The following is a 12,061-nucleotide window of genomic DNA, read 5'->3' on the forward strand; positions in this document are numbered from 1 at the left end:
GAGATGAGAAGGGAAGTGCTGATGTCTCCTCTTCCTCAGCCTGCAGGGTTGGGCCCGCGCCGCTCGCAGCAGAGCCAGAGGAAAGAGCCCCGGAAAATCATTGCCACGGTCTCCCTGAACGAGGACATCAAGCTCAACAAGGCTGAGAAGGCCTGGAAGCCCAGCAGCAAGCGGGCTGCCGAGGAGGAGGATCCTGACAACATCAAGACGCAGGTAGGTAGGGAGGAGCTATGAGGAGCAAGGGGGCTTGGGGGGATATGCCGGCTCTCACTGACGGTGTCTGGGGTGTCCCTGCAGGACCTGTTCCGGCGTGTGCGCAGCATCCTGAACAAGCTGACGCCGCAGATGTTCCAGCAGCTGATGAAGCAGGTCACGGAGCTGTCCATCGACACTGAGGAGCGGCTCAAGGGCGTCATTGACCTCATCTTTGAGAAGGCCATCTCCGAGCCAAACTTCTCCGTTGCCTATGCCAACATGTGCCGTTGCCTTATGGGGGTGAGTGCCCTGAGGGCTCAGCTCCTCCGAGCTCTGTGTGCCCTGCCACCTTCCTGCCACAGAAATCAGAGCCTCCTAGAGACTTTGTGGAGCCAGGACCCCCATCTTACAGGTGGGGAAACTGAGGCACCGTGGGGGCAACAGAGGGATTTATATGAGGTGGCAGAGCTGGAGATGGATGGAAGCCATGAGTCCTGGCTCCCAGCTCTAATGGCTCAGACACTGCACCTTGCGTGGGGTGGAGCTGGCAGCTGTCCCTGTGTTGGGCTGGAGCAGGACTGGCTGTGGGGGGTGAGGGTACAGGGCTGGTTGTCCAGCCTGGCGGGTATTACCCCACCTCACCTCTGGTCCCGTCCCTCCCTGCAGTTGAAAGTCCCCACGACTGACAAGCCGGCGGTGACTGTGAACTTCCGCAAGTTGCTGCTGAACCGCTGCCAGAAAGAGTTTGAGAAGGACAAGGACGACGACGAGATCTTTGAGAAGAAGCAGAAGGAAATGGATGATGCTGCTGCCGTGAGTGGGGCTGTTCCCCGAGGGCAGGGGGGGCGAGGCGTGGGCACTGCCCCATTGTGAGGTGTGATCAGGAGCAGTGGGCTGCGGTTCTGCTGGGTAAACCCCACTCCCCTCCCCTCCCCACAGCCGGAGGAGAAGGCTCGCCTGAAGGAGGAGCTGGACGATGCTCGGGACAAGGCCAGGAGGCGCTCTCTGGGGAACATCAAGTTCATCGGGGAGCTCTTCAAGCTGAAGATGCTGACGGAGGCCATCATGCACGACTGCGTGGTCAAGCTGCTCAAGAACCACGACGAGGAGTCGCTCGAGTGCCTGTGCCGTCTGCTCACCACCATTGGCAAGGACCTGGACTTTGAGAAAGCCAAGGTAGCTGCTGCCCTCTCCCCTCGGCTTCCCTGCCCCGGGCCTGTAAGTCAGGGCACCCTGGAGAACCAGGGAGCCCCTGAAAGCAGGGGCAGCAGCTGTCCCTACAGGGCTGCTCCATCTTGCTCGTGGCCTAGGACTGTAGGGCACCAGGAGTTGCCTTTCAGTGTCATGCTGGCCTCAGCACCCCATTGCAGGGAGGGGTGCTGATGCTGCCTATGGGGGGGGTCTGGAGAGTGGGGGGGGGGGGCTGGGGGGAGGAGCCAGTGGGGCCTACCCAGCCTGAATGGCTCCCTACTTCCCATCCGCTTTTCACTCCCTCCATTCCTGCTCCCCAGGAGGGGTCAGTGACTCCCCCAGGCGATTGGCGCCCTGGGATGCTGCGCTCGCAGCCCTCGCGCAGGGAGACATGGGCCCCTGGCACGCTGCAATGCCAGGTGTGGGGAGGGCATGGTGGTGACTGGGGTAACACTGTCTCCCCTCGTGCAGCCCAGAATGGATCAGTATTTCAACCAGATGGATAAGATCATTAAGGAGAAGAAAACGTCATCTCGAATTCGCTTCATGCTGCAGGATGTGATTGACCTCAGGCGGGTAAGGTGCCAGCCTTGCCCCTGAGTAGGTGGGCATGACCCTCCTGGGTAAGGGACGTGTACGCACAGGTAGATGGGTGCCAGCCCCACCCCCGCGTCCTCAGGATAGATGGGGCATTATCCTGCTGGGTTGGATAAAGTACACATCCCTCCTTCAGCCTCGGGATAGATGGGTGTCAACCCCACACCCATCCCGTATGCCTGGATCCATGGGGCCAGCCTTGCCTCTTGGATAGACAGACATGACAGTGGCGGGTAAGGTGCGTGATCCACCCGCTTCCTGGCAGGAGGGCTTCAGCTCAAAGATTTTGGGATCCACGCCCGTACTGTGACCTCTGCTCCCAGCTAGTGACCACTGTTACTGAGGTCCCACGTGGCAAACGTAGGCAGCTGGGTCGAATCCCACCAGCAGCTGTTTGATGCAGGGAGACTCCAAAGTCTGAACCTCTCTGCACCAAAGGTTGCTGCAAACCCCGAGAGCCAGGCAGAGGGGGGTGCAGCGAGGTCTGAAATAGAGCGGCGCTGTGGCAATCAAGCCCACAGATTTCCCCCCCCTTCCCGCCCCCCGGGTCGGCAGTGGCTGGCCTCCCTGAGGCCAGACCATCTGGCCCCCACCCCTCTGGAGATGTGCGGGTGACATGCCCCATGGTACTGGGCTGGAAAAACAGCAGGAGGCTACCTGGGCCGGTGGGTGGAGCTGGAGAGAGTCCATGAAGGCTGCCCCCCTGCAAGAGGGGGCCGGGAAATCAGTGCTTGTCTGCGATGGCAATGGGCTCTGGATTCGAAGGCAGGTAGCTGAGGAAGCGTGTGGGTGGACCATGTCTGTGTGGAGTGAGCTCCTGGCGGGGCACAGGTTGCTGGAGAATCCCAAGTCAGCATGTCCCATCGGGCCATTCCAATCCTGCACAGATGGGTGAGGCAGTGCGTAGACAACCCGGTGGATCCTTTCCTCCTCCCGCAGCTGCTGTAACCCCCGCTCCCCCCACCCCCTTTGCAGAATAGCTGGGTGCCACGGCGAGGAGACCAGGGCCCTAAAACCATTGACCAGATCCACAAGGAGGCGGAGATGGAGGAGCATCGGGAGCACATCAAAGTGCAGCAGCTCATGTCGAAGCAGGACAAGAGGAGAGGGCCTCCTGGCTCCTCATCTGGAGGTGAGAGGCCTGTGAGCTTCGTGGAGCACCTTGCTGAGTCCCCACAGCCCTGGCCAGGGGGACAGGCAAACCATGCTGAGTGCTGGGATTTGGGGGTTCTCGACCCTGCTACACCCAGGATTTCAGGCCTGTGACATTTACAGACCAGTTGGAATGGTTCCTCCTCTCCACATGCCCACCTGGGACTCTTGGGAATGCCTGATAGCCCTCGCCCCAGCAGATCCAGAACACCCGCTGGGCAGGGTCCCATGTTCCTGTGGGCAGAAGAACTGTGAAGCTGGGCCTGGGGCTGCCTGCTCCTTGGGCCCTGGCTCTGCCCTTTGAGCGTGATGTTGGGGGGGTCTGTATCTCTCTGTGGTGCTGGGGGTGGCTGGTGACCTTGGCCTGGTCTGTCCCTGTGCCGTGCAGGTGGGCGAGGGAGCCAGGTTGCAGATGATGGCTGGAACACCGTCCCCATCAGCAAGGGCAACCGGCCTATTGATACCAGCCGGATAACCAAGATCACAAAGGTGAGCCAGGGCGGGAGGGCATTGGCGGTGTCTTCGGGAAGGGAGCTCTCTGCAGCCACAGAACTGGGCTACAGTCTCAGTTTTCCTTTACATGGTCCTAGTCCTTATGGTTGTAAAGCTTTGAAAACGTGCATACATGTAACCAATGCAGATGTCTGCAGATAGCCTGAATCAACAGCTGTGAGATGGATGAACAGCCCTATTCAGCCCAATTGGGTGTTAACTCTGAAACCTAAAGATGATACAGTGCATGCCAACATTAATGGTTTTGCTGGGGATCATCTCAACAGAAAAGTCCAGTTCCTACTTACCCTTTGGTCTAGGCTGCTTCCCCACATAGTGCCACTGATAACAAATATTGAACAGCTGCTGCATTGGCTGGGCTATTCCACCTCCTAGCAACCTCACTAAGTGAAGCTGCTCTGGAATGACTAGAGCAGTGCCAGATCCAGAGGCTTTGCTGCAGGATCTAGGGCAAGCCTGATTCGGGGCAGCAGGGGCTCCTGGGCAAGCAGCATGGTCCCGAAGAGCCTGGGAGCCCAGCTCTGGGTGGATGCTGTGTGTCTGTCATGGCCTTTCCCTGCTGGGCTTTGAGCCCTGGATGTCCTGGATGCTGACACGTGCCACCCCCAGCGTCTGCCAGCTCCTTTTGACGGGGGGGGGCGGGGAGCGGAGCGCAGTGCTAGACAAGGAACGACTCGAGCCAGCTCCGTGTTGGTTTCTCTCTATGCAGCCTGGATCGATCGACTCCAATAATCAGCTGTTTGCACCTGGTGGGCGTCTGAGCTGGGGGAAGGGCAGCAGCGGGGGATCTGGTGCCAAGCCTGCTGACTCAGGTACATGAGCAGTGCTCGCCGGCTCTGTGGCGGGGGGAGCCTGGTGCCTGGGTGGTCTATCTCAGATGGGCAGTGGGGGGTGGGTGCTGTGCTCGCACCCGGTTCTGACTCATCTGTTCTCTGTTCCCAGCTTCTGATGCCAACCGGCCAGCCACTAGCACCTTGAATCGCTTCTCAGCCCTGCAGCAGTCGACCCCCGCGGAGAGCCTGGATTCCCGGCGCGTGGTACAGAGGTGAGTCGCATCAGCCCGTTTGGCTGTTGGCCGTGCTGCTGCCAGGGCCTGGTGAGTGCGTTCTGGGTGATTATTCCCAGGCACAGGGCTGCACACGGACCGGGGACAGAGTCCCTAGCACGCAGCAAGGGGAAGGAGCTTTCCTGAGTGCCTGGCAGTCCCAGGCATGTGTGGAGACGCTGCTGGAGCCAAGCTTTGGAGGGTCTAGAGCCAGTGGGGCGCTGCTGGCTGGCATGTCCCCTGACCCTGCTGCACCTCTGGGACACAGGAGCTCCTCTCAGCCCCCTGCAGCTGCTGCTCATTCAGCCATGGGTGGGGCAGGTGGGAGAGCCCCCCAGGCCCGTGTGGGATACCAAGTCCCAGCTAGGCAGTGCCACAAAAATCAGACTGCAAAGCCTGGGGCACTTCTGGCTGAGACCCCATAGGAGCTAGAGATGCAGGAGCTGCTGAGGAGGAGGCTCTCACACCTGCAGAGAAGGGGATGGGGACAGGGAGAAATGCAACAGGGAGCCAGGCAAGGCTTTAAAACCCCGGGGGGGGGCCCGGGGGCCGGAGTCGTCTCGCCCTGGGTTCAAGAGGGTGAGGAAGCAGCATGTGCAGTCAGGAGAGTGGAATGTTGCCGGGGGGGGGGGGGGGTTGCTATGTCCTGGGGTGCTTCATCTACTCTTCCCCGCCCCCCAGGAGCAGCTCCAGCCGCGATCGGTCAGAGAAGGCCGGAGAGCGAGGGGAGCGGTTTGAGCGCGAGCGATTGGAGAGGGGTGACCGCTTGGAGCGCCCCGACAGGGGGGAGCGGGCAGACAGGAACCGGCCCCCCATCACCAAGCGGAGCTACAGCAAGGAGATGGAGGACAGGAGCCGGGAACGCGAGAGGCAGGGAGCCCAGGAGGCTGTCCGGAAGGTTTCCAGCATGACAGAGGAGCGGGACAGGAGCAGGGAGCCAGGTGAAGAGTGGGGCTGGCATGGTGCTGGGAGGGGGACACGGTGCCATGTTAACCCGCCCTGCGCCCAAGTCCTGTCAAGGGCCTGGCTGCCTGCGCTGGGCTGGGGCATCCACCCGACAGCCCAGCCGTGCTGATGGGATCTCTCCCTCTCCACAGTTAAGCGAGAGCCGGCGCCCCCTGCGGCCCCCCCTAAGCCAGCGCTGTCGGAGGAGGAGCTGGAGAAGAAATCCAAGGCCATCATTGAAGAGTACCTGCATATCAACGACATGAAGGTGAGAACTGGAAGGCAGGGGCAGCCCCTCGGGAGGAGCATTGCATGCTGGGATCTGCGCTCAGGGCCCTGAGACGCCTGCAGCCCTGGAACTGGCAGCAGAATTACAAGTGATAATGATCTTTCCTTTAACAATAGGGGTGGATGGGGCAGGGCAGGGGTCTGGGCTGGCCGGTGGCAGCTGGGGGGCAGGGCTGGGAGCTGCCAGCCCTTGGCCGGGGACCAGGAGCAAGCACAGGGCCATTCTGAGCCATGCCAGTCTACCCCGCAGCAGGTGCTGCAGTGTGTGTGATGGTGGGACCAGGGCGGTGCTGAGCCCTCTCTCCCCCTGCAGGAGGCGCTGCAGTGGGGGTTAGATGTGGGCCATGCTGAGTCGTCTTTCCCCCTGTAGGAGGCACTGCAGTGCGTGCAGGAGCTGGCCTGTCCCTCACAGCTCTATGTCTTTGTGCGGAATGGCATTGAGTCCACGCTGGAGAGGAGCATGATCGCCCGCGAGCACATGGGGCTGCTGCTGTACCAGCTAGTGAAAGCTGGAAACCTCACCAAGGAGCAGTACTATAAAGGGTAAGAGAACCCCCCATGCCCTGCGACCTTGCTAGGGAAGGGTCTAGTCAAGGGCTTGGAGCACCATCCCTCCTAGGGCTGCTGAATCAGGGCTGGGGGCCTGGCCGGTCCCATGGGCAGGGGTGGGATTCGCTCCCCTGCTCCAACCTGTGCTTTGCCCCTCTGGCTCACTCTGCAGATGCCCCTGGGCTGGCAGGGAAACACGGCACCCATGCTGCCGGCCCTGAGCTGTGGGCTCCTGGAAGCTGCCCCTCCCCGCTGACCCACCCGGCCCTCCTCTGCTTCCCTCGCAGGGTGCACGACATCCTGGAGATCGCCGAGGACATGGAGATCGACATCCCGCACATCTGGCTCTACCTGGCCGAGCTGATCACCCCCATCCTGCGGGAGGGGGGCATCCCCATGGAGGAGCTCTTCAGGTGAGCAGCTCCCCGCGTGGCTGCCCTTCCAGGCCCTGCTCCTGGGGCTGGGGGGAGCGTAACCAGGCGCATGGCTGGCTGCGTAATGAGGAGCTGACCTGTGTCTTTATGCCCTGCAGAGAGATTGCCAAGCCCCTGGTGCCCATTGGCAAGGCCAGCACCCTTCTGCTGGAGATCCTGGGTTTGCTGTGCAAGGGGATGGTAAGTGATGCCCCCGTGCCCATCTGCTCGCCTCAGCCTGCTAGTGGGGACTGAGAGCCACATCCGTGGCAGGGAGGGCTGGTGTCTGCATGTAACACCTGAGCCGTGGTCCGGGCCCTCAGACCCCGCCTCTCCTGTCTGTTTCTGGGGCATGGCCCTCACCCACTCCACCCCCTGCAGTCCTCATCCCTCCTGTCTGGCTCTGGGGCATGGCCCTGACCCCCTGCAGTCCTCATCCCTCCCATCTGGCTCGGCCCTGCTCCCTGTGACCCCGCTGCCAAAGGGATGTTTGAGTTGGAGGAAGCACCACTAGATGAAAGGAAGCTGCAGAAAGGGATCTGGGGTCATAGTGGATCACAAGCTAAATATGAGTCAGCAGTGTAACACTTCTGCAAAAATGTCAAACATCATTCTGGGATGTATTAGCAGGAGTGTTGTAAGCAAGACACAAGAAGTCATTTTTCCACTCTACTCCGCACTGATTAGGCCTCAACTGGAGTGTTGTGTCCAGTTCTGGAAAGGAAAAATGTGGACAAGTTGGAAAAAGTCTAGAGAAGAGCAACAAAAATGATTAAAGGTCCAGAAAACGTGGCCTGTGAGGGAAGATTGAAAACATTGGGTTTGTTTAGTCTGGAGAAAAGAAGACTGAGAGGATGTGATAAGTTTTCAAGGACATAAAAGGTTGTTACAAGGAGGAGGGAGAAAAATTCTTCTTAAGCTCTGAGGACAGGACAAGAAGCAATGGGCTTAAATTGCAGCAAGGGCGATTTTGGTTGGAGGTTAGGAAAAACTTCCTAACCGTCAGGGTGGTTAAGCACTGGAATAAATTGTGTAGGGCGGGTTGTGGAATCTGCATTATTGGAGATTTTTAAGAGCAGGTGAGACAAACACCTGTCAGGGATGGTCTAGATAATACTCAGTCCTGCCTTTAGTGCAGGGGATTGGACTAGATGACCTCTCGAGGTCCCTTCCAGTTCTATGAATGAACGCAGGCTCCAAGCTTTGCCCTGCAGCTCTGTCCCCGCCCTGGAGCCCTGATCTGGGCCACGTGGAGACACTTCCTGCTGCAGTTGCAGAAGGAGCTGAGTGTCTGCCTCCACCCCAGCCAGCCCCTTCCTCCAGCTGGGCACAGCTCACTCTGCCTTCCCGGGCCTCGGAAAGGGGTCGTTTAAACCTGCCTGGGAAGCCTGACGACAGGAGAGCTCTCCCACCCTGTCCCCCTTTGCAGAGCCACAAGAAGGCAGGGACGCTGTGGAGAGAGGGTGGCCTGAGCTGGAAGGAGTTCCTGCCCGAGGACCAGGATGTGAACAAGTTTGTCACGGAGCAGGTGAGCAGGGTTGGACCCTCTCCAGGCCTGGGGGAGGGGAGCTGCTGGCAGGAGAGGCCCTGGCTGGCTTTGGAGCTTTGGGTGCTGGAGGATCCAGCAGGGAGCAGCTTGACGATGAGCAGTCCGGTGCCCAGCGCTGCAGGCAGGATCCCCCAGTGCCATCTCTTGGGGCGTGTCTCCCTCCTGTCGCAGCGCCGTGGCTTCCCCTCACTGGCTTCTCCTGTCCCCAGAAAGTGGAGTATACCATGGGGGACAGCTCGGACACGCCCAGCCGCAAGGAGCTGACTGCCGAGGAGCTGTGCAAGCAGATGGAGAAGCTGCTGAAAGAGAACTCTAACAACCAAAGAATATACGACTGGATCGAGGTGAGTGCGCTGCCCCTAGGGCCTCCCCAGCAAGGGGCGCTGGCTATGGGGGAAGCCCCCAGGTACTCCAGGGGGGAGCGGGGCAGCAGTGCTGACTGGGCAGGGGGGAGCCCCCAGGTACTCCAGGAGGGAGCGGGGCAGCAGTGCTGACTGGGGGTGCACCTGGCTACTCCAGTCCCAGTCTCTCCCAGCAGTGGGCACTGGGGGGAGCAGGGTAGGGGCGTTTGCTGTCTCTCAGGGTCACTGCTGCTGCTCTGCAGTTTCCCTGGGGAGGCCAGGCCTGGGGTGGGGGTGGGTCTCCCTCCTCCAGCGCTGTGCCTGGCTGCCCCTCTGAAGTGTTCTCTCCCCGACCAGGCCAACCTGAGCGAGCAGCAGGTCTCGTCCAGCATCTTCGTCAGGGCCCTGATGACGTCCGTGTGCCATTCGGCCATTGTCTGTAAGTAGGGAGGAGGCTGCCCTGCCTCTGTGGGCTCAGCTGGGGCCCAGACCTGCCCACGAGGGTGGCCTGAACTAGCCAGAGCCCTGGCAGCTGGGATGGGAGGGGGAAGCTGGCTGGCGCCAAGCGCAGTGCGGACCCCGTTCCTCCACCCTTCCCGGTGCTGCGTTTTCCATCTGCTGGGAGTGGGGCAGGAGCTCCGGCCCTTGGGGCAGGGTGGGAGGAGCTGCTCCGGGGCTGCTCCCTGCCTCTCTCACTTGCTCCCCTCCCCCTGCAGTCGAGAACCCTTACCGGGTGGACACGGTGGTGATCAAAAGCCGGGCCAAGCTGCTGCAGAAGTACGTGAGCGAGGAGCAGAAGGAGCTGCAAGCGCTCTATGCCTTGCAGGCCCTCGTGGTGAAGCTGGATCAGCCTCCCAGTGAGTGTCTCCGGCCGGCTGGGGGGTGGCTGCCGGTTCTGGGAGGGCCAGGGGATGGCGGGCCGGGGAGCCCAGGGAGATGAAAGGAGGTGTTGGGAGGGCTGCAGTCACTCAATCCCAGCCCACACCTGTTGGTGGACACGGCTTCTGTGCCGGCTGCTCGGGGTGGGGTGGGGGTGTTCAGCAGGGGCTATTCCCGTGTCCCCCTGACACACCCCCCCCCTCGCCCTCCCCACAGACCTGCTCCGAATGTTCTTCGATGCCTTGTACGACGAGGACGTCATCAAGGAGGAAGCCTTCTACAAGTGGGAGTCGAGCAAGGACCCGGCCGAGCAGCAGGGCAAGGGGGTGGCCCTCAAGTCAGTGACGGCCTTCTTCACCTGGCTGCGGGAAGCTGAGGACGAATCGGACAACAACTGAGGAGTGGGGCCAGGGCCCTACCGGCCTGCCCCGAGGCCCGGACTCTTCTTGCGCAGAGGCCGCGGGGAGCCGCCCTGCCCCCTGAACTCCCTCCTTTCCTTTTGTTTTGTTTTCGAGGCCTGTATTGGTTTGTGTCTGATGATAATAAATTCATGCTGAAGGAGGCAGGCACGCTGTGGGGCTCTGCTCAGCCCCAGCGCAGAAACCCGGATGGATCGCAGTGAGCGGGGCCAAACTCTGCAGGGTGCAAAGCACCAGAAACTCGTGTCTGTTGGGGGCCGTCTCCTCCCCCCATTTATTGCTGAAATATAGAGAGATTATATATATATAAACTTATTAAATTTGGTTTGGGGACAGGACTTTGCTCTCCCGCTCCCCCGTTCCCGGATCACAGCCTGCACCACAAACCCGCCGGATGGTTTTTTATTTTCAAAAAAATCATTTCAGCCCCCTTCCCCCAATCTCCCACCTCTGAGATCGGCTTGGGAGCTGCTGGGGCCGTTCCGGGCGGGAGTGGGACTTCCAGCCCCCTCTGCGCTGGGTGAGCCTCCCACAGGGCCAGCTCGGCAACTCCTGTCTCCTTCTTCCCCACCCCACCCCCCCCAACACGTTTAAGGCCACAATTGTGCGAGCCAGCAAGCGGTGGCTTCATCTGCATCCCCTGTATTTATAGAGCGCCGGATGTTAACGAGCCGCACGCGTAATTATTAAAACAAGGATTCAATTACCGGTCACATGAATTTGTAAATATTTTTTTTTTTTTTTTTTTTGCTTTTCTTTATGGAGTATTTAATTGAAGATTTAAAGGCATCTTTTCACCTTAAACTGGAAATAAAAGAACATTGCTAAATCCCGCCGCGTGTGCCGCTGTCGGATCCGGGCCTGTGTCTGCGAGGGCTCACCTGCCGCCCCCGCAGCGCAGAGAGCGGCTCCAGACTCAGGGACTCGGGGCCAGCTAGCAAATGGGGGCTAAGCAGTTACAGCCCGTCTGGAGCTGGTGCTGGCGGGATGCCCTGGATGGGGTGAAGGCTCCTATGTGGCACTGTAGCCATCACTCTTCCAGCCTAAGGATCGCCAACGCGGGAGTCCGAAGAGAAGCGCTCGCAGGTCTGGTCTGGAGGGAGATCCGGGAACCTGAACGCAGCCCAGAAGTCCAGCGAAGACCAGGAGCTGTGGGGCAGGTGCCACCTGGGGGCAGCCTGGGTCCCCTAAGGACTGTGCCCATTCTTACTGTGGGCAAGGGGAGGTGGCAGGAACGAAGGGGCGTGAGTACAGTCCAGAAGTCCAGGGTGTTTTGGAGCATTGCCTGCACCAGCCCTGGGAAGGGGGCTACACCCTCTGAGCTCCTGCCCCAGGCTGCAGGGGCCCCAATGTCTGAGGGCTGGGCAGAGCCAACACAGGGGTGGTGGTGGTGGATGGATTGATGATAGATGATTCATAGTGTACAGCCTGAAGGGATCATTAGCGCATCTAGTCTGACCTGGTGTAACACAGACCATTAAATGTCACCCTGTAACCTCTGTATTGAGCCCAGTGACTTGGCTGGCTAACCTGCCCCCCAGGCCGCCCAGGGCGACAGCAACAGATGGAGAATCCCCTGCTGCTTGAGGTGCCTGGTTCTGGCTGTTCACCACCCTTGCTGTCAGCCTTATTCCTCATCTGAATGGGGCTGGCTTCCAGCCGCTGGTCTGGTTCTGTCTCTGCGGCTGGCTTTGCAGCCCTGGGCGTGAGACTGGGCCTGTGGGCCCTGGGTGCGGGAGGGCAGAGGCTGCTGTGGTTTATTGTATGGGGGGGGGCTGAGCCTGGAGGCTGAACCAGGGGACAGCTGAGCAAAGGCCCCTCCTCTGGCTTTTTGTGGCAGCCCCATGCAGAGTTGCCCTGGGCAGCTTCTTCCAGCCTCTCCTGCTGTTACCCTCGCTAGGCGAATTGCCCTGGGGTGGGGGTTAGAGAGTGAGACATGGGGCCTTGCCCCAGTGGGGCTTGCCAGGTGTGTGTGGGGGAACATC

The 12,061-nt window shown here is 60.3% G+C and overlaps 1 protein-coding gene across 5 annotated transcripts in view; it reads left to right on the forward strand.

Annotated features, from left to right (window-relative positions):
- The window catches only part of EIF4G1 (eukaryotic translation initiation factor 4 gamma 1), a 44,708-nt gene extending 33,129 nt beyond the window's left edge, over positions 1-11,579 (forward strand). For all 5 annotated transcript variants that reach the window (XM_077825665.1, XM_077825667.1, XM_077825666.1 and 2 more), the window contains 19 exons: positions 40-213; positions 298-495; positions 862-1,008; positions 1,135-1,371; positions 1,858-1,962; positions 2,959-3,115; positions 3,524-3,624; positions 4,358-4,460; positions 4,591-4,693; positions 5,375-5,634; positions 5,791-5,906; positions 6,297-6,469; positions 6,763-6,888; positions 7,008-7,089; positions 8,318-8,416; positions 8,647-8,781; positions 9,136-9,217; positions 9,495-9,635; positions 9,874-11,579. In XM_077825665.1, coding sequence (XP_077681791.1) covers positions 40-213; positions 298-495; positions 862-1,008; positions 1,135-1,371; positions 1,858-1,962; positions 2,959-3,115; positions 3,524-3,624; positions 4,358-4,460; positions 4,591-4,693; positions 5,375-5,634; positions 5,791-5,906; positions 6,297-6,469; positions 6,763-6,888; positions 7,008-7,089; positions 8,318-8,416; positions 8,647-8,781; positions 9,136-9,217; positions 9,495-9,635; positions 9,874-10,055 — 2,721 coding nt within the window. In that variant the 3' untranslated portion in view covers positions 10,056-11,579. The remainder of the gene's footprint in view (positions 1-39; positions 214-297; positions 496-861; positions 1,009-1,134; positions 1,372-1,857; positions 1,963-2,958; positions 3,116-3,523; positions 3,625-4,357; positions 4,461-4,590; positions 4,694-5,374; positions 5,635-5,790; positions 5,907-6,296; positions 6,470-6,762; positions 6,889-7,007; positions 7,090-8,317; positions 8,417-8,646; positions 8,782-9,135; positions 9,218-9,494; positions 9,636-9,873) is intronic.
- Positions 11,580-12,061: the final 482 nt, after the last annotated feature.

Source organism: Eretmochelys imbricata, chromosome 9, assembly GCF_965152235.1.
Source record: "Eretmochelys imbricata isolate rEreImb1 chromosome 9, rEreImb1.hap1, whole genome shotgun sequence".
In the NCBI taxonomy this organism is placed as follows: Eukaryota; Metazoa; Chordata; order Testudines; family Cheloniidae; genus Eretmochelys; species Eretmochelys imbricata.